General features: G+C 36.3%; 1 protein-coding gene across 10 annotated transcripts in view; it reads right to left on the bottom strand.

Annotated features, from left to right (window-relative positions):
- LOC135216129 (protein madd-4-like) overlaps nt 1–26,790 on the bottom strand; it is an 832,309-nt gene that overhangs the window by 116,652 nt on the left and 688,867 nt on the right. For all 10 annotated transcript variants that reach the window (XM_064251194.1, XM_064251195.1, XM_064251193.1 and 7 more), the window contains 2 exons: nt 7,368–7,489; nt 3,278–3,530 (listed from right to left, as the gene is read on the bottom strand). In XM_064251194.1, the coding sequence (XP_064107264.1) occupies nt 3,278–3,530; nt 7,368–7,489 (375 nt within the window). The remainder of the gene's footprint in view (nt 1–3,277; nt 3,531–7,367; nt 7,490–26,790) is intronic.

Raw genomic sequence — 26,790 nt, 5'->3', positions numbered from 1 at the left:
TATCTGGCTTCATCCCCTTCTGCCTGAATTTCCTTCAGCTCGATACCAATTCTCTTGGAAACACGCAATTGTATAGGCTGTGCCATAGAAGGGTGGCTATCTAACCCCTCCAACTATTGTTCAATTGATTTTAGCTGCTCTGTAGCTAAATTCTGTAAAATTCTACCCAATGCTCTTTCAGTCGTCCCATTAATTTACAGCCTGTATTTCATAATGAAAGATCAGTTCGTGACCTTTCCTACTTTAAGCATATCCTGTTAAACAAAACCCTCTCCTACAGTGGGAACTCTTGCGTAAATTCATTTAAAATCTTTTGTTATAGTTGAGGTTAATATATTTTCCTTATCAAAGCTTTCTCCTCTAAACCATATATATATTTTTTTTATTCCAGACGGGCTTCAAATTCCCTCACGTCATATCCACTCTTGATGGGAAATAAATCATCTTTTTCCTCTCTGGCCACCTATGGGGACTCATTTTCATTTTTATTTATTATTATCTTAAATAAGCTGTTGTTGTAGATCTAATCTTTTTCGACATTAAGCCCTACACTGCAACATCGGCTGGCCTCTGGAAAAAACAATGCAATCTGGATGACAATAAGTAATTACAAATAAATATTACCGTCATATTGAAACTTTAATTACTAAATCATGGATGAACCCCTGTTGCGGAAAACTTCCATAACATCACCAACTTTAGACTCATCAGCGGTCTATCGAGCCTCCCTACACACCCACTGAGCCATCCACTTCTATCTGCAATCTTTTCCCATGATCGATTCACCTCCAGCTTTCCGCTTCACCCTTTCATCCACACTAAACTTTTTACCACTTCCGCATACTTCTGGATTATGCCCCATTTCTATGACTTATACGATACATACAATTTACGACTCCAGCTTCAATAGCGACACTTCACTTCTATAGAGGGGACACGGCTCAGAACTTCCCTCATAAATTCCCCTTAAGTTCTATAGGCAAGCCAAGTCACATTTCAACCGTTTGCAAACGTTGCTGCCTTCCTCGCCTCACTTACTTTGGGACTTACCTCATGGCTCAAACCACCAATATACTTACTCAGTCAACTATCCTCACTACCTCACTCTTAGTTAGAACTATTGTAGATTCACATCAACCGTGCATTTGATGTCTAGGCCAGTCCCTTACGACGCTCCTGATTGGCCGTTGATAAGCCAATCACAGGGCTGGAAACTCTCACTCTCTCGAGAGTTCACATAGGCAGGATGAATGTTCCACCTCTCCTGAGGGATACTTTTGAAAGACGTATCCCTCAGGAGAGGTGGAACATACATCCTGCCTATGTGAACTTTCTCGACAGACTGAGAGTTTCCAGCCCTGTCACTGGCTTATCAACAGCCAATGAGGAGCGTCGTAAGGGACTGGCCTAGACATCAAATGCACAGTTGATGTGAATCTACTATACAACTCCTAGCTTCTACATTCACTTTCAAATTCATTACCAAGTTATCGCAGTTTCTCTTCACTATCCGGCATTAGTATGTAGTATATCATTCCCACAGCATTCTTGATTGATTTTCTATCCTAGAAATCTGCATTGACGTTTGCTGTCTGTCTATATCTCTTGAGTTTTGACATTTTTCCCTCCAGAGAAATGGGTGCAGCCACTCAAACAAAACACACCCTTGTCTCGCACCGTTTCTACACCAAACCTGTCGCTCTCCTGCCTAAACAAGTTTCATTCCCATAAAAAATATGACTGATATACAAGGAGCAGATAAAATTAGGTCCCTTACAATCCTTCCAAAACCAATATCCTATTTATTCTTATAATCCCCTCACAGTTCTTGATGTTTTGGGCTCAAATCGAACAAGCAGTATCAAAATTTCTTGGAAGGATCTCATCCTGATTATAAAAACAAGTCAGCTTCTATGAAACGGGGCGCTCACTTTAAATCTATGTTGGACTCGTTCACCCTTAACCGAGTATTTTTTTTCTCAGCTCGGGGTTTATTTACACACTCTTCTTGGTAAAGTTGAATCAAAGGCTTTCTGTTTCATGACGCTCCCCAGCTCTTATTTCCAACCTTCGGTTCACTTCAGCCCTGTCATAAGTTCGCCATCCTTCTTAATCCTGCCAGTCCCACGAATGCCCAGAGGAACTAGAGGGAAAATAATTTTTTCTTCTCTTCTGCATATCATTTACTTCCATGACGTGGAATTTTGTGGTTTCTTCGACGTTTATTGAAATAATTACCCTGTTTTTACCTAAAAGGCTTCTTTTTTTCTAACATTTAAAATAAACGTTTCTAGTGATCCCCACCCTTACAATTAATGATGTACGCACACACACACAAACACTCAAACAAACACTTACAAACACCTGAGGGTCCGTGAGCCGACAAAAGAAAGCGAGCGTCAATTTCAAGTTAAAATGATCGTTGCTAACGACTGCCGAATCTTTCCCTTCTCGACTCTGAAATAAAACGTTTGGAGATGTCTTTTCCTGAGAAGTTTCTCATCCAGAGCCAATCGAGGGGATTGCAAAGTTCATTAGGACACAATCAAGAGGGATTATCGGGAAATTCGTCTCTTCTTATCTCTGGCGATTTTCCCTACCGCAGTTCGGCTTCAGTCAAATTCATTCCTTTGCGTCTTTTTCTCAGAATCAACTCGTCTGGAGTCTTTCTCATCTCCTTGTTTGCGCGAAAACATTATCGAAGCGATAATGGAACAAGATAATACAAGGAATAAATATTTCATTCCTTTTCTTGCAATCAATTCCCTCAAGCAACTCCCATCTCATTTGCGTGTAAACATCTAATCGAACAAGAAAATACAGACTAAGTATTAAATTAACAAGAGGTAAACACCACTCAAACCAATATTTCTTCACTTCACTTGCTAAGTGATTCAAATAAAAATATGAAGCATAACGTAACGAAAATTATTATTATTATTATTATTTTTATTCAGAACATGAAACCTAATCATGTGGAACAAACACACAGGGGCCAATGACTTAAAATTCACGCTTCCAAAGAATATGGTGCTCATTAGTAGGAATTAACAGAAGGTAATGGGAAATACAGAAAGAAATGATCGGCTATTTGAAAAAAAAATAAACAGATAAGAATTCAAGTAAATTATAAAATACAAGGAGAATATCTTATGGGTAGTAATGCACTGCATCTCTGAACATTTGAAGTTCCAACTGCACAACATCCTCAGGGGAATCGAAAACATCCTGGAACTGATCACCTGAATGTAAACACTGATCGCATCCAACGACTCACCTGACAACGTCCGTTGATGCAGAGGTCCAGCTCCCCTGGCTTGCATCGAGTGCCATCTCTGACCCTGGGGTTCAGGGTCACCACAGGTCCTCCCCCTTGGGCCCGACAAGTGAGGGCGCAGGGATCTTCACCCTCGGCAGGCTCCCACTCGTAAAGGTTGCCTTCGTGGGGAAGGCCGTCGTATTCGGAACACTGCACTGCACGGAAGTCTTTGCTGCCAGCCCCGCAGGGATCCAGGTTGCAGAGCTTGTACCTTGACGGGGGATAATCAAAGGGGAAAGTTACACAGAGAATGATAGAATAGGATACAGAATTTAGGCCAATGGCCAAGCGCTGGCACCAATGAGGTCAATCAGTAATAAATGAGGTGAAAGGTTTGGCAGGAGAAAAACCTCGCAGTTGCACTACGAAAACATTATTAAGTGTTTGGAAAGTAATATGAGAGAAAGACTATGAACGGAGGTACAGTTAAAGGAATTAAAGAGGTTGCAGCTAGGGGCCGAAGGGACGCCGCAAAGAACCTCAATGAATGCCTGCAGTCGTCCACTGCGTGAGCTGTACTGACGCCACTAACGCCACCTACGGGGGACAGTGAATGATGATTCAGTTTCACGTTCTAGTATTGTTGCTCATATAATGATTAACAACGTTATTTTAATACTATTTGTTATTACTGTTGTTGCTGTTATAAACATATATATATATATATATATATATATATATATATATATAATATATATATATATATATATATATATTCTTGCATTAAAATTCCCAGTGTTTCTTTGCAGCTTCCTGTAGGCAAAAATTACGGAACTGCAAGGCTTGTCGGCTATCGAGTTCTTTAAACGAATACTTCCTGACCAAACGATTTACCTAATAAATTACCTGTTTTCATCTTTATCAAAACAAATACTTCCTGACCAAACGATTTATCTAATACATTACCTGTTGTCATCTTTATCAATACAAATACTTCCTGACCAAAAGATTTATGTAATAAATTACCTGTTTTCATCTTTATCTATCAAGACAAACACTTCCTGACCAAACGATTTATTTAATAAATTAACTGTTTTCATCTTTATCACTAAGAGTGCAAACTTTATGTCTCCTAATGATTCCCAATCTGTCTGCCATCAGGAACTATCTTGCCCAACATCCGGGCTCCTTGACAAACTAATAAGGTTTTTAATACCTTTTCAAACCCACTGCTCACATTACAGTGAGTCGAGACACCATTAGTAAAATTTCTTTTTCATTTCTTCCTACAAAAACACGAATGATCAGAGACAAACGCTAACAGAATGTAACGTGACGAGGTAACCGCAAAAAAAAGAAAGATAAAAAAAAACGATGAAATTACATTCCCAGGACAGGTGGCAACGACAGAAGGTAAAAGTTATGGCAAAAATTAGTCCTACTTATGTTTCCGCGGCAGCCGGGGACTAGTTCAGATAAACTCAATGAAAGCGTTCGAAACTTAATTATTGTACTAATGGACCTCACTGAAGAGGCATTAAAGATGAGAACAATATCTAGTTAGGGGCTAATCGTAACGTTACGTCGCATGAGTTCGTATATTGAGATAATAATCCATCCACCTACTTGAATAAGTAACGAAGAATCAGAATAAAATTCTATCAATGCATGATTCGCATAACTTACACACAACAGATTCCGAGAGAGATGAATGATGTTTAACAATAAATAGACAAACAAACAAACATCCCTCCTTTTAACCTTTTCATTATCCTAAGCGGGTAGTAACCGAAAGGACACCGGAAAGAAAATAGTCTCAATGGGGTTTCCGCCGTCAACTGGTGAATCCTTAATGGTGGGGCTAACGAGATTATCGCTTTCCATTCTGGTCGCTGATCAATAATCGGTCCAAATATTGCACGCTCGTTAAAGGGGGATTTTGTCCCCCCTGACGGATTTTTCCTCTTTCCTCCTCAAGAGGTAACGAACGGTTTCGTGCCCGGAAATATCGGAGCGGCCATCACGTAAGAACGTCAAACTTTGAGGGGAAAAATGGAACGATGAAGAAGTGTGTGCTAAGGCTGTCACAAATAGATCTTTTGTTAATGTTTTATTATTATTATTATTATTATTATTATTATTATTATTATTCAGCTGATGACCCCTATCCACATGGAAAAAACCTACAGAGTCCACTGATTGACATTCAAACTTTTAAAGAATATGGCGTTTATTCGAAAGAAGTTACAGAAATGAATATGAAAACGGAAAGAACATCTCAATTATTTAGAAAATCAAAAAAGGTAAATATATTAACAAATTGATAAATAAATAGATATAACCATATACAAATTAGAAAAATGCAAGGTGAATTGTTTTAGGGTGAGTAATGCACTGAATATATTAAGAAATTAATAAATAAATAGATGTAACCATAAACAAATTAGAAAATTTGCTTTAGGGTGAGATCGTTCCAAGATCGTTCCACAGTCCGGCGGTGTCGTGGATGTACAAGCATCTACCTTCTCTACACTATCGCTTAATTACTAATAGTGAATTCATAAGACTGTTAAGTGTACAATATATCTCTTTACGAGGTTCCTACTTCAGATAACGGACACACATGATGGCATCACCGCAAAAAAAGCTATTCCTCGTGTACAGTCTAAAGTTAGTGCAAATCCCAACCAAGTTCCACTAGCTTAATTGGTTCCGAAATACCTTTCAGAAGAGGATTTGGCACTTACCACTAATCAACTGATCAAAACTAATCAATAGAGATAAAGATTAATCATGGTTTCCCAGAGATTGAGAGATCATATACGAATGACACGGTAGCGCAGTGTCCTAAAGGTTAACGGCTGATGAAAGAAGTTTAAGAGCTATTAATATCATCACTTCTCACTAAGGCTAAATCAAACTGCCGGGAAAATGTTCTTTGCTGACCTCGAAATGTACCACTTACAAATATCAACAAGAAGATAAAAGGTTAGGTTGAATGTTTTATTGGCGAAAATCTCAAGAAATTCTAAGAAAAAATCTACTGCTATGAATATATTCATTATATAATATTCAATAACTGTTTAAGCTTATAGACATCTCCAATAATCAAAAGCAGAATTCCATCTTTTTTGTACAGATTTAAGTTAATTTCATTTATGAAAATTAGTTTACAAAGCCAAGCACTTGGGCAGTTTCGGCCATTCAGGGCGTAAGTAGGAGAAAAGACGGAGTTGGAGTGGTTGGACAGCAAAATGGAAGAAATGGTGGTAAAGTGGGTGCAGCTAGTGGTCGTAGGGACGCTGCAAAATGATCTCTAGTAATGCTTACTGTGCACCATGTGAGGTGCACTGACGATACTTAGCTCCTACTGGAATATTAAATGTAGGAAAAAGTGTATTTGTTCAAAGCAATTAAACCACCACCACTCCTTATGGAAATCAAGCATAAAAGTGGAGCAATTTAAAAAAAAAGAAAGACACTGACGGGTATCAGTACGATAAATCTACGGGGGGGGGGGGGGAGAGAATTCATAAAAGGAAAAAAGCGCCGATAGTTATCAGTAAAAATTCTACGGGAAAAAATCTAAATGAAGAAAAAACACTGATACTTATCAGTAAAAAATCAAAGGGAAAAACAATTTAAAAAAGAAAAACACTGATTTATATCAGAAAAAAATAAAGAGCTACGGGGAAAAGAAAAAGTTCAGCGAAAAACATCCCCTGTAAATTTCGAAGTCGTCGAAACTCAACAGAACGAACGAAAAAAAAAAAAAAAAATATTCTGTTAAAATCAATGCACCTGCGCTAGCGTTTTATATACATCTATGATACTGTGTTGGCGGGCGACTTCCATGCGGACGTCTAGACCAGTCCCTTACGACTCTCAGTCTCTCCCGAGGATGTGTGTCCCACCTCTCCTGAGGTATACGTTTGAAAGACGTATCCCGCAGAAGAGGAGGAACACACAGCCTGCCTATGTGAACTCTCGAGAGAGACAGAGTTTCCAGCCCTGTCATTGGCTTATCAACAGCCAATCAGGAGCGTCGTAAGGGAAGGGCCTAGACATCGAATGCACGGCTGATGTGAATCTACTATAACTCTCTTACCTCACAGAGTCTCCTCGGCATCCGGCGTAGTGGAGGCAGCGTCTAGACTGCACAGCCGCGCCGCCGTCACAGGTCCGGGAGCAGCGTGACCACTCCGACCATTCGGACCAGCCCTCCTGTTCCTGCAAATCAGAAGAGAAAAAGTGTCACTTATTGCATTCGCGGCTTGGTCTCTATAGTGTCAAATAGTACGGGCTGTCCATAAAGTCCCAGTACCATTACAACTATTTGTTGATCAGAATGGTACTGGGACTTTATGGACACCCGTACGTGCAAGGTTCTGCAACGAAAATATTTTTATTTTCCTGCATAATAATCTGCAGTTTTATGTAGATATTTCAGATATTTCACTCTTTGGATGATAAGAATATCTATGCTTCATTTGGAAAAATCCTGAACCCTTTTCAAAATTATTTTTATATACTTATGTTCCCAAAAATATTGACAAGAAAACCTACAATTAACGTAGACTAATCTAGGAAACATAAAATTTCTGGCAGTTAAAAATATTAATCCATTAACCGTATGCAAATACAAGTTGATGCTTCCGGAATCGTATTCAAATTTCAAACATTATTTGTTAATTTTTTTAAATAAAAAGATTTTGTTTTAATTTTTGTCTACATGTAAATTTCCATAAATGATAAAACCTTATGGGACTAACCCTCTTTTCCGTGTGGAGATTTGGGACGATTTAGTAATAAGAACTTAAAAGAGAGAAATGGACCTTTTTTTTATGGTAATCGTCGCCTCAACCGGGCACAAACGTTTCAAAAGAGGGCCTTAACTATGGGGGTAAATTTTAACTAACAAATATACATGACTTGCTATTGGCATTTCGAATAATAAGCGAGTGTAAGAAAATACCCCGTAGAGGTGACTCTCTACCTTGCCGAGGTTTGCATGGTTTAAAACTAGCACGATGAAATATGCTGTCAAAGAGAACTGACCACCAGTCTTGTCTGCGATTTTTTCCCCCGTGTCTCTTTCTTTTCTACTCCCGGCTGCGTTCCACTCCAGTCGGCTGACCACCGGAGGCACCAAAGGCTTACCATAAAAATGTTTATCATATAACAGATCCAGACCTCTTGGTCGCGAGACGAGTCAAACTTGGCGCCTTCAACCAGTTATGCGAGTGAGTAATTGCTTACAGAGAGAGAGAGAGAGAGAGAGAGAGAGAGAAGAGAGAGAGAGAGAGAGAGAGCAGGGTGCTTTCAAGGATTCGACATTAAACGAAACAAAATCTAGGACTGAAAAACAGAGGCTAGCGGCGGTGAGGTGGAATGGTTAAAAATATAGATTCAAAGGCTCCACAAGATATGACGAAAGAAATGAACAAATATATATTGGACTTGGTTATTACATACACAGATACTTTCATAAGTACGGCATGTATGTTATCTACACCTACATACGTAAATATAGCTTTATGCAAGCCTGATCGCATTTCAAATGTAAATATTTGCATCCATGCGTGTGCGTGGGTTCATTTTCAGGAAAAAATACCAAGGAAAAACAATGAAAAAATGAAAGCACCAAATGCAAGAGATCCATGGAAGATGAGAGAGAGAGAGAGAGAGAGAGAGAGAGAGAGAGAGAGAGAGAGAGAGAGAGAGAGAGAGAGAGAGAGAGAGAGAGAGAGGTATTTTTGAGTGTTAAAGTATTGATTAACTTAATGGCAAAATAACAAAAGACGCCAGAGTTATTAACTTAGAGGCAAAATAACAAAAGACAACCGAATTACTACCTTAGTGGCAAACTAACAAAAGACAACCGAGTTATTAACTTAGTGGCAAAATAACAAAAGACAACCGAGTTATTAACTTAATGGCAAAACAACATAAGACAACCGAGTTATTAACTTGGTGGCAAAATAAAAAAAAGACAAACGAATTATTAACTTAGTGCCAAAATAACAAAAGAGAACCGAATTATTAACTTAGTGGCAAAATAACAAAAGAGAACCGAATTATTAACTTAATGGCAAAATAACAAAAGACAACCAAGTTAGCAGTTCATTAGAGAAGAGGCTGTTGTTATCTTAAACTATCATTTCAAGTTCAACAAACAAGATAAACCCTATAATATCTTGAAACAAAAGACGGACGCAGTTGAATAGAGGAACAAAAGGACCACTTTTTTGCGCGGGATCAAGAAAACACTCTCCTGCAAGAATGAGAGAGAGAGAGAGAGAGAGAGAGAGAGAGAGAGAGAGAGAGAGAGAGAGAGAGAGAGATTCTTTTTTTCCACATGGTACAACAACCCTTCCCTCGAATTCCCTTGCGATCAATGTTTTTATTTTTTCTTTTCGTTTTTTTATTTCCGTTTTGGTAACGAAGAGTTTCGTTCACCGGATTAAGTTCTCTTTCGGAGAAAGGGGTTTTTTGAAGTTGGCCCCAAACAAGTTTTGAATTTCCATGGTCTAGTATTTAGCGATAGGCGACTTTCCTTTTTTTTTTTTTTTTGCGGTCAAAAAAAAAAAAAAAAAAAAAAAAAAAAAAAAAAGAGGAGGTCGGATGTTTCATGAACAACAGCTGCCCCTGAGGTACTGCACCGCCATGGAAAAAAAAATTGCAAACATACACTATTTCTATTATTTGGTTCCCTCTGTTATTTGTTCTCATCTGTCGACACAACAATAAATAAATAAAAAATGACGGAACGGTAACAATGCAGCAATCAAATTTCACGCAAAGAATTCCTAATGCTTTCCGTTTTTTTTAAGACGCCCTTATAATCCCGGGTTATTCTCCGTCGTTCGAAATGAAAATAAGAATGCAACAGGAAATATATATAGATTCAATATGGAATATATAAAGATAAAAAAAAGCAATACAATTATTTTCTGCACTAACATACAGTAAAATCTTGAGCTCGATAGGAAACAAGAAAATGATGTTACGGTAATAATCACCGCAGGACACAACCAATATATATATATATATATATATATATATATATATATATATATATATATATATATATATATATAAAATATGTGCGCGCGTATGTATGAGTGGGATTTTGGAAAGAATGTTCATACTTGACTGGACTTGAAATTAATGAACACTTTACTGAATCAAACATGAATACAACATCATTAACATCAAGAATATAGTGTTTACAAAGCAACGTGAAACAATGTTTAAAATTAAATATGATACTACAAAGGAACTCTTTACAGAAGCCAGAAAAATCCTGACCACGAGGAAATCAGAGACAAAACAAACTAATTAAGTAAAGAAAAAGGGTTCAGAAGTCAAGAGAAGAAATATGAATGGCATTTGAGGTGACAGGAATACCATCGATAAATGGAAGGTGAGCTCAACTTTTATGTCATAAATGGGAATATAAGTCAAAACTGGCAACTCTGGAAATGAATCTGGGTAACTAACTATCTTATTGGAAATGAATCTAAACACCAACTTGAAATGAAAAGTGTATTGTGATTCCCGTAGAGTTTTTATAATTATTATTATTTTATTTTATTTTATTTTATTATTATTTGTTTGTTTATCACAGTCCTCCAATTCGACTGGGTGTATTTATATTGTGGGTTTCCGGGTTGCATCCCGCCTTCTTAAGAGTTCATCACTTTTCTTACTATGTGCGCTGTTTCTAGGAGCACACTCTTTTGCATGAGTCCTGGAGCTACTTCAGCCTCTAGTTTTTCCAGATTCCTTTTCAGGGATCTTGCAATCGTGCCTAATGTTCCTATGATTATGTGTACAATTATTATTATTATTATTATTATTATTATTATTATTATTATTATTATTATTATTATTTATTTTGTTACCTTCTTCAGTGATAACAATGAGAATGGCGTACGAGTTATTGCCAACAAAGCAGTACAAAGAAAGTAAATTTTTAATCTTCAGGATGCTGAATGTTAATATTCCATCAGTAATCCACACCGAATTCATACGCAACTCATGTCAAAAAAAATGTTAAACATTCCCACTATTCCTTCTGAATAATAGAATAAAATCTGTATTGCACGTTGCAGTACACAGTTATACTCTGAAATTCAAAACCCCCAAAAAGGATGGAACGTACAAATATATGTATGATAGCTTGATCATGAATTTTTAGAAAGCTGATACACTTTAGAAATCGTAAGGTAGTGCTTTCGATACGAAATAAAAATTAAATATGACATTTTATTATTTATCAATTGAATAAATATTTTATGATATATCAAAGTTCAAAGGGAATGCCATTTAATGAAAATAGAGTGATATACACATTAGAGAATATACTCAAATAATAAGCAAATTTATACCTACTAGTGCAAATCAGACCTGAAACTGATGACACGCGTCCAAACTTAAAGATAATCAAGTCATTACGCTTAGATTTTCGGTGATCAATTTTTTTTCGGGGGAGGGAATGCACCCACACTATATTTTTGGCCGATACCGATACCAACTTTTAAAGCCGATACCGATACTGATACCTGTTACCTTCATATTACTGTTATTTAGGAGAATATATATTGTAACTAAAATCATTCTTGTTCTCTGGTTATCGTATATTAAAGGTTCAAAAGTTGAGAGGTCATACAATAGGGTTATATAAACTGCACGTGTCTAATTCTAAGCTGCAGCAGTACAGTAACTCATTCACTTGTACCATACCTGTACTGCACATATTAAAATAGTACCCAACTCCAACAGAATGGCAATGGGCTCATTGCTGATAGAGATAGACGCAACCAAAATTAATCAAAATTAAAATTACAATAATAAATTGTTAAATACACTGTACGGTATTGATACCATCTGTTTTTAAAAGATCAACAATGAACTTATATGCAATGATATGAGTATATATAGTTTGTTTGGTAGGCACTGTTTATATATAGTACATTTTAGGAAGCCTAGAAGGGTTTTAAATTCCTATACTAATGACAAATGTATCGGCTGGTATCGGCCAGAAATTCACCGATACAGATACCGATACCACAAAACCTAGCCGATACCACCGATACCTAATTTTTTTCTTCATTTATATGACAAGCATATGTATTTTAGTATAACAACTGGAGAAACACACTAATCAAAACATAAAGAGCAGATCACAACGAAGCACCGCTTGTCAGGGAAGAGAGGAGGGTGAGGATGAAGTTAAGGGAAAATGATCGGGGAAGCAGGAAAGGAAAGCCAGATTGTGACTGTCAATTACGGGATGAAGGGTTTCTGAAGGGAGGATAAGCTACAGATGTTTGTTGGGAAGAAACGCGAGAATGCTGGATGAGTTTCTGACCAAGGCTCCGTAACACGAGGGAAGGATATTGAAGTGTGGATGCCATGTATATAAAAGATGCTTGTCGAGACAACACGATGATGATTCCCAAATGAGCAATGTGTGAGCGACCGAGTGGGCAAAAACATTTACGTTATGATCGAGGTGCTAATAATAATAATAATAATAATAATAATAATAATAATAATGATGATGAGAATTAAAAGCCACAGTAGTGTTAAAAATATTTACGTACAGGTTTAAAAATAACAACGAGATACTTTCGGATACTGCTCCGTGTCCCTCCACAGTCCTACCACTGACTGAAGAGGTTCAATAATAATAATAATAATAATAATAATAATAATAATAATAATAATGATATAAAACTGAAAAGATTACAAACAACCATGACCAGAAACCGACATTAACAAAAGAATAAAGCATTCTAGGCTTTGTGATCGCCATTTAATAAGAAGCAAGGGTTATATATCATTACCAAGGCTACGATCGCATTTATAAAAACATACATGAACAGTACACTGTCACTGGTTAAATAGCTAAAGAATTGTTTTTTTCATTCAAACATAATCATTTATCTAACAAAGAATCATTCCTTATAGGGATTAAATACCCTGATATTTACAAAAATCATTTCAAGAATAAGAACACATATGAGTATTCAGAAAAAAATATGGAATATAGATTCTCCTGTTTACGAACACAGGAATTTTATACGCACAATTCGATAACATGCAATCCTAAAAAAAATAAATAAACAAACAAATAAAAAAATAGAAAAATAAACTTGAGAAGAAAGAGGAGCCACTTGATAGCCGACAAGGGAACAATAGGTAACACAAAGCTGCACTAAGATCCATGTCCTGGAAAAATTCAGTTACCCTTTCATACAATAAACAAAATGTAGTCAAAACTCAAAATGCCGTGAATATTTTGTTTAAATCTGCCCGAAATAAAACCAATAGAATAAAAGATGAAGTGAAGATTCATATTCTTTAGCAAAATGCCTTTCTTATTTTCCCCCAACAAGAAGTCGTAGATAAAAGTGACCTTTTAAAATGTTCAAAGAAAAGAAGGTACAAGTCTCTAGCTATAGTAGATTCACATCAACGGCGCATTTGATGTCTAGGCCAATGGCAGGCCTGGAAACTCTCAGTCTCTCTCGAGAGTTCACATAGGCAGGATGTATGTTTCACCTATCCTGAGGGATAGTACGTCTTTCAAAAGTATCCCTCAGGAGACGTGGAACATACATCCTGCCTCTGTGAACTCTCTCTCTCGAGAGAGTTTACAGCCAGCCCTGTCATTAGCTTATCAACAGCCAATCAGGAGCGTCGTAAGGGACGGGCCTAGACATCAAATGTACGGCTGATGTGAATCTACTATAGTTACTACTATTATTAATCGTTAACGACGCAAATCTTCCACATTTAACTCTCTTCATTTCTCATGGTTCTGTTAACTTCGCCCAGTTAACCGGAAGGTATTTCGACGCCAAAAGCTCCTGATTAAAAAGAAAAACAATAATATGAGATATGATGAACTTTGATAAGTCGTCTCTCTGGCTGACTGCTAAATCAACCTCTCCCAGAAGAAGACACTAGGGGATTCTTTACGAACGTACACTACATACCATTACTGGCCAAAAACTCCTGATTAAAAAAATAAAGTATAATATATGAAGACGCTTGATAAGTCATTAAGGGGGTACTTGAGATAGCACGAGAGGGTGGTACAAAAAAAATTAGTATAATGAGAAAACAAGGGATCGGACGTATGTGATGCTCATACCATTACTTTTGAAGATAGAAAAAAAGAAATTGTTCTTCTGGCAGCATTGAATTCACGTTTAAAGTCCCAAGGAATTATAGATGGAAAGATGGACAAGGAAGAGCGCATAATTAGCAATTATACGTTTCGAATAATTTAATCATACACGAGATAAAAATAACACGATTGTAGATATATAATGTGACTATTACAATACCCACAATTAATACGAGTACATTATGCAACAAGAAAACTCAGCGAGTGATTAACCCTTACTACTACTACTACTACTACTACTACTACTACTACTACTACTAATAATAATAATAATAATAATAATAATAATAATAATATCAGCAAGCCACATCCCATCACTTTACATCTTAATTAATTATCCCTCGCCAATAGACATGCAACTTGAAAACTGGAACATGAAAAGAGAGGGAGAGAATAAAGCGGAAACCGAGCATTACTCAGTCATTTATTTCTTAAGTAAAAGAGAGAGAGAGAGAGAGAGAGAGAGAGAGAGAGAGAGAGAGAGAGAGAGAGCTATGACGGATGACGCTATTTTGCTTGACAATGGATTTTCACTTTTCTCCCTTAAAGGGTAATAGTAGAACCGGGTGAATCACCCTTCTATATTCTCCTCCTCGACAGAATAGGAACCGTCCGTGTTTCGTTCGTGACTGAACTTTCAATTACGACAGGTTACTTAGCTTCATCCGTAAGTAAGTCACTTCATTTACGATCGGTTACCTAGGCCTTATTGTAAGTCGCTTCAATTACGATCGGTTACCTATGCCTCTGCGTGAGTCGCTCCAATTACGATTGATTGCCTAGGCCTCTCCGCAAGCGAGTAAATATCTTAAGAATATTTGTTTGTTTTTGTTTGTAAGGTGTTTTTACGTTGCATGGAACCAGTGGTTATTCAGCAACGGGGTCAATGGCTTTACGTGACTTCCGAACCACGTCGAGAGTGAACTTCCATCACCAGAAATACACAACGCTAACCATTCAGTGGAATGACAGAGAATCGAACTCGCGGCCACAGAGGTAGCAGGCCAAGACCATACCTACCACGCCACTGAGGGGCTCTCAGATTATCCAAATATTGGTTAGCAACCTTGTTTTTTTTATTTATGCACATAAAGACAATTAATTGTCAAATAGCAGATCATATGGTCATTCCTCCGTGTCGAACCAAAGACCTTTCACTAAAGAGAGAGAGAGAGAGAGAGAAGTCAGGTATTTGTTTCCGAAAACTACAGTCGCCATAAGGATTTAGAAAATTAGGAGCAGACAGCCCAGAAAGATTGCTACCTGAAATAAAACAGATGTTTTGAAATAGTGGAAAACCTCCAATATATATAAAAAAAAAGAAAAAAAAACTTGACGTGAAGAGGGATGTGCTAGAAAATCGAAAGGGTGACATTTACATAAATCTTTTACAACATTTAGGTGGGATGGTTAACCTTTAGCTTAGAATCAACAGAGAGAGAGAGAGAGAGAGAGAGAGAGAGAGAGAGAGAGAGAGGTAAACGCATTTTTATTGGGTGATCTTTATATTTCTGTTATGCGCGCAGACGCGCTTGTTCTAAAATTTAAAATATTGCAATTCGAAAACAATGAAGCATAAGAATAACATTAACGCGTAAACTATTTTATATGAAGGACAAACTGCTGAAGTCTATGCTGTTACAAGATCCTATCACTGAACAAATACATAACTTTCGTAATGCATAACCAAAAGATCTTGAAAAAAAAAAAAAAATCTCAACTCTTAACTTTCGGAAAGCACAGTAAGAAGTGGATATGGCGTTCGTAAATAAACATACCAATATGTGTTCTGTGCACACGTCACACACACACACACACACACACACACACACACACAGCTGCTAAGAGTAAATCCTGCACAAATCCATCATCTAGTATCACAGACGCTGAAGAATCCTAACGTTAACCTGGCTAGGCCACCGAGATTAATCCGTAACATGGATTTAACAGCAGACTCCGAAGTGCATACAAGTATTTCTGTTTCTAATATATATATATATATATATATATATATATATATATATATATATATATATATATATATATATATATAATATATATATGATATATATTATATAATATATATATATATATAAATATGTGGGGTCTCTTCTTTCTGTATTTCCCTTTACCTCCTCTTACTAATAATAATAATAATAATAATAATAATAATAATAATAATAATAATAATATATGAACCACTTTCAGAATAACATTTACACTTACGCTTCAAATAACCCTTTTATTTCTGAAGGCGCCAAATTGATAGAGGAAGCGATTGCATCAGTTCACTTACTCGACTGTGGCCTAGTACCAACATGATCTAAGCTAACATTATTCTCGCTCTTAGCGAGAGATTGAGAATGTCGTCAACTTCTTAGTTTTCCATCATACTATAGATTCTCGTCTAAGTTTAGCAATTCAGCCTTTTACAACACATCGTCATAAACCATTCTTTAGACCCTGAGACGCACTTGCGTTCGGTAACTACTATTTTTATGACTTAACGTACGTGATCATCGGTGTTTACACGAGAACTTCAACGCTGAACTTCAGAGTCGACTGGAAAACAAAAGATGACCAAAGCAAAGATACATTCAGCGTTGTCAGAGACTTTACTTATAAACTAAAAATTAAACTACGCACTGCTATTAGATATCACGTGAATTTGAAGAGAAAGATGTTTGAAATCTGGATGTTAAACTTCTTTTAAAATAAAGTAAAATATTCGCAAAAGGCGATGATTTTCATAGCGGCTGGGGCGTTTCCTAAAAGTCACTGCGGCCACAGTTAACATACAAATGAATCAAATAAAGAATTAAGCAGAAATAATGATTTCATATACCAAATAGTACAACAAAATAGAATATAGAATTTAAGCCAAAGGCCAAGCACTGGGACCTATGAGGTCATTCAGTGCTGAAAGGGAAATTGGCAGTACGGAGGTTTGAAAGGTGTAACAGGAAGATAACCTCGCAGTTGCACTAGGAAACAATTTTTAGAGTGGGTGGATCATATGGAAGGAAGAGAATACGAACGGAGGTACAATAAAAGAAATGAGGGAGGTTGCAGCAAGGGGCCGAAGGGACGCTGTAAAGACCCGTAAGTAATGCCTTCAGTACATCACGTGAGGCGCACTGACGGCAATACCCTCCCACGGGGATATCAAATAGTAGGTAGGGGTTAATGGTCGTGGTATCAACCATATACGTGGAATATATTACATAAATCAACAAAACCCACTACTCTGGGATTATCAGCTATAAATCTCATAATGAGATTATGACTGATAACATCCTTCAGCAGTAAAAGCTTCCATCATTGAGATAACCTAACCTTGAAAAGCGGTAGGTACGGTCAGATCGTCAACGAACAGAAACGAACGCAGCGCGAGACTAGTGGGAAAATATGATCTCCAACCACACTCTCATCCGCACGTCTAACATCTCACTTGAGGACAGCTGCTGCGATGTGATTAAAACGACAATAGCACGCTTTTTAAGTTCTTTATTCAGTCCCTTAAGGGACGCTCGCACCTGCTCCCGCGCATCCATAGAGAGCGAAAGCCACTGTACCGGGAAAGAGCCTCAAATCTTGACTTGAGTCCACATGATAAATGGTTTCATAAAGATTATATCATTCTCTGCAAAGCGTTGCAGAAACTCGAAGTATCTACTCCCTTGGAATGGCCTGAAAATGGAGATCCTATTGTCGATAGTGAATTTGTTGTAATAGTGTCCTGCTGATATAATTATTTGCTCTCTTCTCTTAAAAATCTACTACTCGTCTTCCTCATAAAATTATTGAAAGTTAAGGATACGAGTTAATCAGCGGAGCTAAAGGCTCAATAGTCTACCTCAAATAATACCTTCCACAGTGGAAAACCTCTAGAGTCAAAATTAATCTTAAGGAAGTTAAACAAAGTAGCTTTATAGGTAGAATCTCAAGTTTGGCTTAATAAATTGATTTTGATTTTTCCATTATCGGATTGTATACTGTTTGTTTGTATTGTGTTTTTAAGTTGCATGGGACCAGTGGTTATTCAGCAACGGGACCAACGGCTTTACGTGACTTGCGAACCACGTCGAGAGTGAACTTCTATCACCAGAAATACACATCTCTCACACCTCAATGGATTGCCTGATAATCAAACTCCCGGCCACGAAGGTGGCAGCCCAATACCATACCGATCACGCCACTGAGACGTTTGATTGTATAGGACGTACTCATTATTTGCGGAAGGAAAATTCCAGGCAACAGTTTTCCAGTCTTCTTGTAATTTAAGCCCCAAAATCCTACTAGAAGATTTTTCATGGCTAAGTACAACAAACATGTCACTACACAACATTACCTTGTAAGGTTGATAGATAAGATAAATTAAGAGGAAACTAGACGTTAACACTTGCATTTTATAATGAAAAGGTTCGGACCACAGAATTTCTTTGTACCAAATTCCTTCGTGCATGTATATATATATATATATATATATATATATATATATATATATATATATATATATATATATATATATTCTAAGCTCTAAAAAAACGAGACCAACCTCTCAGAATATATAATGAAAATACTTCTCCAAGTACTGACTGAAAGTGATGCAATACTACTGCTAGCGCTCCCGGAAAAAAAATGTTAGTGGCATTAAATATCATAGCCCAAATCATATATACCAGGTGTTTCAACAGCTGATTCATCCACAAACCTTTTCTCTGTCCAGTAGAAAAAAAAAAGATGTTAACCAGATATTAAAACTGAAACTACATCGGTAGCACACTTGCACAAAAAGAAAGAAAAAAAAATTGGGCTTCGTGATAACTGGATGACTATGAAGAAGATCCTGGTGGACTATCTGAGGAGAGTGTGAAGTCATATCTAGGTGGGTGTCCAAGGACAGATGGTGGCATCATTGACCAGCTGCGGATCCTCTCGACAACTGAGGGCAGCAGCAGCAGCAGCCTCTCCTATTACTGTAGCTGGTGAAACGAATAGAATCGTCACGGGGAGATCGGGAAACAGGCTCCTAAGCCCTCTGCAGAGGCGGCCCACAGAGGGCTTCGGACTGTCATCGGGGGCAGACGGTCCACGCGACGCCCTCATCCACTATCGGATTTCATTCAGCTGAGGCCCAAACACACACACACACACACACACACACACACACACCTGCCTTCAAAAGGTCACTGAGACAACAAAACATGAAACAGAATGCCTAGAAAAAAAAAAATTAATATAATATTATATCAAAAAAAAAATTATTATATATATATCTCTATATATATATATATATATCTATATCTATATATATAATTATATATATATATATATATATATAGATATATATATATATCATATATATATATATATATATATAGATAAATAATATCTATATATATATATATATAAACACACGAAATAAAAACATGAAAATATAATATAACTAAAATATATAAAACACACACACACACACACCTACCTTCAAAAGGTCACTGAGACAACAAAACATTGAACAGAATATCTAGAAAAAAGTATATATACGACACTAAAAAATAAAGATATAAAAAACTAAAAACATAAAAATATAAAAAACTAAAATATATAAAAAAACACACACACACATCTGCCTTCAAAAGGTCATAAGGACAACTAAACATATAAAACAGCATGTCTAAAATTAAAAAAATATAAAAAACTAAAATCTTAAATAAAAGAACTCAAATATATAAAAACCTAAATGAAAAATCCACGATCAAACCAAATCATAGTGATCAAAAGAAAAAATATCCATTTCAGCAGCCTCTCTATATAAATTTAGTAAATACTTTAATCCTTCCTGGTTTAAAAAGGGAAAATATCTCATACAATTGTAAGTTCCAATGTGAACTGTATTTGAAATGAGAGAGAGAGAGAGAGAGAGAGAATTATTACAGTACCTAATGTATTGTTGATAAATGATAAGGACGTATAACTTAAGGATACATGAAAATATTTTTCATTTTGAGAACATGGATAAGGTTCAAATTTATAATAATCATAATAACAGAACTATTCAGAACTAACGCAGCAATTCTGGAAATCGATGTTCCAGTATATATTAATTCTAAAACAAAATAAATAAATAAGAAAATAAAACAGTTGAGCTTCGTCAATTTTGGTCAGGATTCTCCCCTCATTTCCAATAAAAATAATTGTCTACAACTAATAACTACAAGAAAAGGTAACCTATACATAAGGGTTTCAGCAGGAGTGACACACGTGGTGGTTTGTTTTTTTGTTTGTTTGTATGGTGTTTTTCCGTTGCATGGAACCAGTGGGTATTCAGAGACGGGACCAACGGCTTTACGTGACTTCCAAATCACGTCGAGAGTGAATTTCTATCACCAGAAATACACATCTCTCACTCTTCAATGGAATGCCCAAGAATCGAACTCGCGGCCACCAAGGCGGCACGCCAACATAATACCGACCACGCCGCTGAGGCGCTAATTCTTCCATGTTACATTGAAGCTATTACGGCGAAATGTCAAGAAGAAAAATCTGACCTCATATTTATGTTCTGAAAATATAACAAAACTATCATTAAAATATAATAAAACTATCATTAAAATCAAAGCTTGACGGTTATCGGCTTCTTGAATTGAAGAGCAAATCACGCAACATTTTTTTTTTATGGACCAGAGAGCAATTTTCTTCATTTTCTTATTCTCTTACTCAAATGCTTTTCATTTATTCCCTAACTCCACTGCTCTTGTCTGGGGTCGCTACAGGTACCTATGTGATGCACTGGAACTTTCGTTCCTCCATTAAAGTACAAATGTGGTGCCCACTTCATAAAAAAAAAAAAAAAAAAAAAAAAAATCGAAACTGTCAACGTTATTCAGTCTCGAGAAAACCAACAATAACAATATAAAAAAATAAGTAGATTCACGAAACCGTACCAATAACACTGAAGATTACGGCGGTGATAAAAATGAAGAGCGTCTTCAACCGCCCCCCCACCCCACCCTTAATCTTAACCCAAGATCCTTCTCCCCATTTTTGTACGGAGGCAGGTAGTGCATCGCCTGCCATTAATAGTTTCAATTTCACCCTCTTTTGTCCACTAATTAATGAAGGATGATCTAATTGGCAGGGAAACGGCAGCTTTAGTAACGACTGAGAGGTTTGGGAACTCTCTCTCTCTCTCTCTCTCTCTCTCTCTCTCTCTCTCTCTCTCTCTCTCTCTCTCTCCTATTGTATATGAGTGTCTTTTATATTTATTTATCGTTCGCACATTTATATATCTTCGTAAAGAAATCGGTAGACAAACTTCAAATGAATGGAAAATATAGAGAAACATAGAGAGTCTTGTGGCAATGCATTCTCGAAGGAGAGGGTCGACTGTTGGAAATACTTACCTATAAAAGAATATAGATGAATATTCTTAAGAAAAATGAAACAGGAATAAAAAAGTTTGTTACATTGTGTATGAAGTAGACAGCAGAATAAGATGAAGGATGTAATGACGAGATGATAAGTGAGTATAGTACTATAGTAGATTCACATCAACGGTGCATTTGATGTCTAGGCCAGTCCCTTACGATGCTCCTTATTGGCTGTTGATAAGCCAATCACAGGGCTGGAAACTCTCAGTCTCTATCGAGAGTTCACATAGGTAGGGTGTATGTTCCACCTCTCCTGAAAGACGTATCCATCAGGAGAAGTGGAACATAGAACCTACCCATGTGAACTCTCGAGAAAGACAGAGTTTCCAGCCCTGTGACTGGCTTATCAACAGCCAATCAGGAGCATCGTAAGGGACTGGCCTAGCCATCAAATACACGGTTGATGTGAATCTACTATAGTATACAGTCAGAAAAGGTATGAAATCGGCGAAGATCAAAGATGGAGAGGTTACGTATTAGCGTTGTGAGAAAGGACACTACTGAACAAAAAAGGAGACTGAAATCTTCTGTTGCAGAACTGATGATTATTCACGATGATGAATGAGAGCAAGATGAGAGCAGCACTTGTTCTATTTATCTACCAATTGATTAATCTTGGGTTACCAATAACTGATCTCGTCTTACTGTATTTCCAATTATCTTCTGTAATTTCTTTCAGATGAACACCATATTCTTTGGAAGCTTGAATTTCAAATCAATGGCCCCTTAAGGTCTGTTCCACATGAACAGGGTTCATACCCTAAATAATAATAAGAATAATAATAATAATAATAATGATAATAATAATAAATATATTAACTGATGTTAAGGCCATGTCCTGCACCATGTTCTATCCTTCAACAACTGAAGGAGCAAATAGGCAGTGAATAATGTCTCTTTAATTTTTTTTTTTTTTATCTTGGGTCACTGCCTATTGAGGTAAACAGCTTATTGGTAAAAAAAGAAGAAGATATATATGTATATATATATATATATATATATATATACACACACACAAAAATTGGCGACTTGGAAATTTTAGCTTAATGATAAATAATATTGCTAAGCCGACCAGGAGAGAGAGAGAGAGAGAGAGAGAGAGAGAGAGAGAGAGAGAGACGAGATGAGGGGGAGGAGGCCGCGAGAGAGAGAGGAACGAGTTATAAAATTCATGTTACCTGAGAAGTTCGCTTAATATTTTTGTTCCTTGTCATTTAATATTTCATCATCCCATTTGCAATACGCTTCCTTATCTTCACTCTTGTCCTCCGTCGTTCCTCAGTCACTTTTCCTTCAATTTCATTCATTTGCATTCCCATTCTTGTGAGGATTCCTCTCAGAATAAATCTCACTCTTTCTCTTATTCTTCCATTCCAAACGGTTATCTTCTCGGGTTCCTCTTCCTCTTCCCTATTTTCATTCACATAAAAGTCACCACTATCTCGCCCTCAGGAATCAGAGGCTCCAGAAACAGCTTAATTCCTTCCTTTTCTTTACTTTACTCCCTTACTTCCTTCCTTCTTTCTGTATTATCAAGCATTTATTCTCATTCTTCCTTAGTTCTTTCTGTATTATCAAGCATTTATTCTCGTTCTTCCTTCGTTCTTTCTGTATTATCAAGCATTTATTCTCGTTCTTCCCTCGTTCTTTCTGTATTATCAAGCATTTATTCTCATTCTTCCTTCGTTCTTTGTGTATTATCAAGCATTTATTCTCATTCTTCCTTCGTTCTTTGTGTATTATCAAGCATTTATTCCCATTCTTCTTTCGTTCTTTGTGTATTATCAAGCATTTATTCCCATTCTTCTTTCGTTCTTTGTGTATTTTCAAGATTTGTTCTCATTCTTCCTTCGTTCTTTCTGTATTATCAAGCATTCTCGCTCTCTCTCTCTCTCTCTCTCTCTCTCTCTCTCTCTCTCTCTCTCTCTCCACGCTGTTATTGCAGAAATATTCGGCGAAACAAGTTTTCATGATCACGGGTTCAATTTTGCAAGAAAGGAGGCTTATCTTGTTTGTTAGGCGGTGAAAACTCCCGTCTTTTAATGCTTTTCCCGAAAAAGTGGCAAGAGCACCGCGTCGCCCAAGCAACAACAAAGGTTAAAGGCTTCCTGACGCTATTATTTTCCAATTACACGATTTCAAATTAAGGTATACACCCCAGTCTGTCTTCCTAATTCTACAATATGTGGAAACTTCAACTAAATCAGTGACTAGAGAAAAAAAAAATGAATCTATATGTGGTCTTCTTTATTATAATCTCTCTTGAATATCCGAGCCGCCTGCTATTCGAACATCTTTTTTAATTAATCCTGTCTCCACATTTCTCAATCGTGCCATTTTCCTCACTGTACATATATCGGTGGGAAAATATATCTTCAACTTCCACTTTCTTTTCTATCTTTCAGAAGCCATAATTGACTGCCTCAAAATATTTTGTTGTAATTTAATTAACCAGTACTCCATTGAAGAGTTGTCCTCTAGCCCTTTCAAACATTCCAGCTTTTTCTCCGATAAACTGCACACTTCTCTTCCAAATCCTTGGCATACGCATTGCTTCCTTTCTTACTTCACCTACTCTGCGACTCAAATCTTGTATGTCCCCATCATCCGGTAAATTTACCCTCAGATACTTGGAATAATCAACTACTTCCAACCTTTTACCCTCTTACTAAAATTCAGTACTCCTTCTTTGTTTCCATTTACCCTAAAAGCTTTGCTTGGCTTGGATTCACTCACAAGTATCTCCTCTCACCAGCACTCAAACTATTACACCAGGCTTTAAAAATTGTCTACACTATAGCAGATTCACATCAACCGTGCATTTGATGTCTAGGCCAGTCCCTTACGACGCTCCTGATTGGCTGTTGATAAGCCAATCACAGGGCTGGGAACTCTCAGTCTCTCTCGAAAGTTCACATAGGCAGGATGTACGTTCTATCTCTCTTGAGGGATACTTTTGAATGGCGTATCCCTCAGGAGAGGTGGAACATACATTCTGCCTATGCGAACTCTCTCGAGAGACAGTTTCCAGCCCTGTGATTGGCTTATCAACAGCCAATCAGGAGCGTCGTAAGCGACTGACCTAGACATCAAATGCACGGTTGATGTGAATCTACTATAGTAGTAATAACCACTGTACCACAATATTTATAACCCAAGGAGACGAAAAAGCAAGTTTTTGAAATTAAAAAGGCTGCTGAATGTGTATTGTACGCATAATGTCAGATGATTCAACCTCCATCGGTGACAACAAGGAGAACCTGCAGACTGGTGAGGAAAGGAGAATGCTTTCGTGAAAGAGGAAAAGAAAAAGAAGGCGTTAGCAAAAACACTAAACCTAAACCTAGATGACTGTTTCTGGGTAGTGGAAGTTAGATTGTTGACATAAACACGTATCTGGTGGTAAATGTAGCGTGAGATGCCAGGAAGAAGTAAGAGCTGACACAAGGAAGATAGTAGAAGTTTTGCAGTCGTGGAATACGAGAAAAGTATCTACGAAAGTAAAGTAGAAATGCATTAGAGAACTGTTTACACTTCCTTCCTTTTAGTGACGGAAATACACTACCTTCCTCTTAGTGATGGAAATGTGGTTATTCCAAGAGAATTAAAGGAAAACTTTGAGGATGTTAAGATAAAATGCCTATTTTGTATATGTTCCTATGAAGCAACGACATCTGACAAAAGAGAAAAGTAGAGATGAAACGATGTGCTAAAGTGCCAGCTGTGGTTGGCGACTTTGAGGAAATTGATATTATGATAGAACGACCTGCATATCAAGGATTGTAGGGAACGCAAAGTGTGGCTATAGAACGTTGATGCAATACTGCTTAGCCATCTTGTGGGATGGGACATGTTTGATACCTCTGTATAAGGGTTTTACCTGAATTCACAAGTTAAAACATGAACGTGGCAGTGACTGTTGTTATGATTATATATATATATATATATATATATATATATATATATATATCCTATATAAATTAACAAACCATATATATGTATAGTATATATATATATATATATATATATATATATTTATAATATTATATATATATATATACATAATAATGTATATATATATATATAATATATATGTATATATATATATATAACAAACCATATATATATGTATGTATATATATATATATTATATATATATATATATAATTATATATATATATATATATATATATATATAATCTCAAGTATAACAGCTCCATTAAAACACTGTTTTAAAACTAAGGACTATATTTCGGTGGACTTGCTTCCACCTTTATCAAGCAGTGAAGTTAGTCTTTGGTTTTAAAGGGCCTGTTATGCTTGAGAAGTTTCTTGTTTTAACAGAAGAATTTTTATATGTATATATATATATATATATATATATATATATATAGATATATATATACATATAAAAATTCTTTGTTAAAACAAGAAACTTCTCAAGCATAACAGGCCCTTTAAAACCAAAGACTAACTTCACTGCTTGATAAAGGTGGAAGCAAGTCCACCGAAATATAGTCCTTAGTTTTAAAACAGTGTTTTAATGGAGCTGTTATACTGAGATTATATATATATATATATATATATATATATATACATATATATATATATATATATATATATATATATATATATATATATATATATATACATACACATATATATGGTTTGTTAATTTTTATGCGTTACTCTATCTTCCTCTTGCACACAGATTTTATATATATATATATATATGTCTATATATGAATATATATAATATATATATATATATATATATATATATATATATATATATATATATATATACATATATATATATATACATATATATATAATCTATGTGAGAGAGATAGAGTAACGCATAAAAATGAACAAACCACATGAAAAATCTATTA

The sequence above is a fragment of the Macrobrachium nipponense genome, chromosome 6 (assembly GCF_015104395.2).
Source record: "Macrobrachium nipponense isolate FS-2020 chromosome 6, ASM1510439v2, whole genome shotgun sequence".
Lineage (NCBI taxonomy): Eukaryota > Metazoa > Arthropoda > Malacostraca > Decapoda > Palaemonidae > Macrobrachium > Macrobrachium nipponense.
This window is presented reverse-complemented; position numbering and strand designations above follow the sequence as displayed.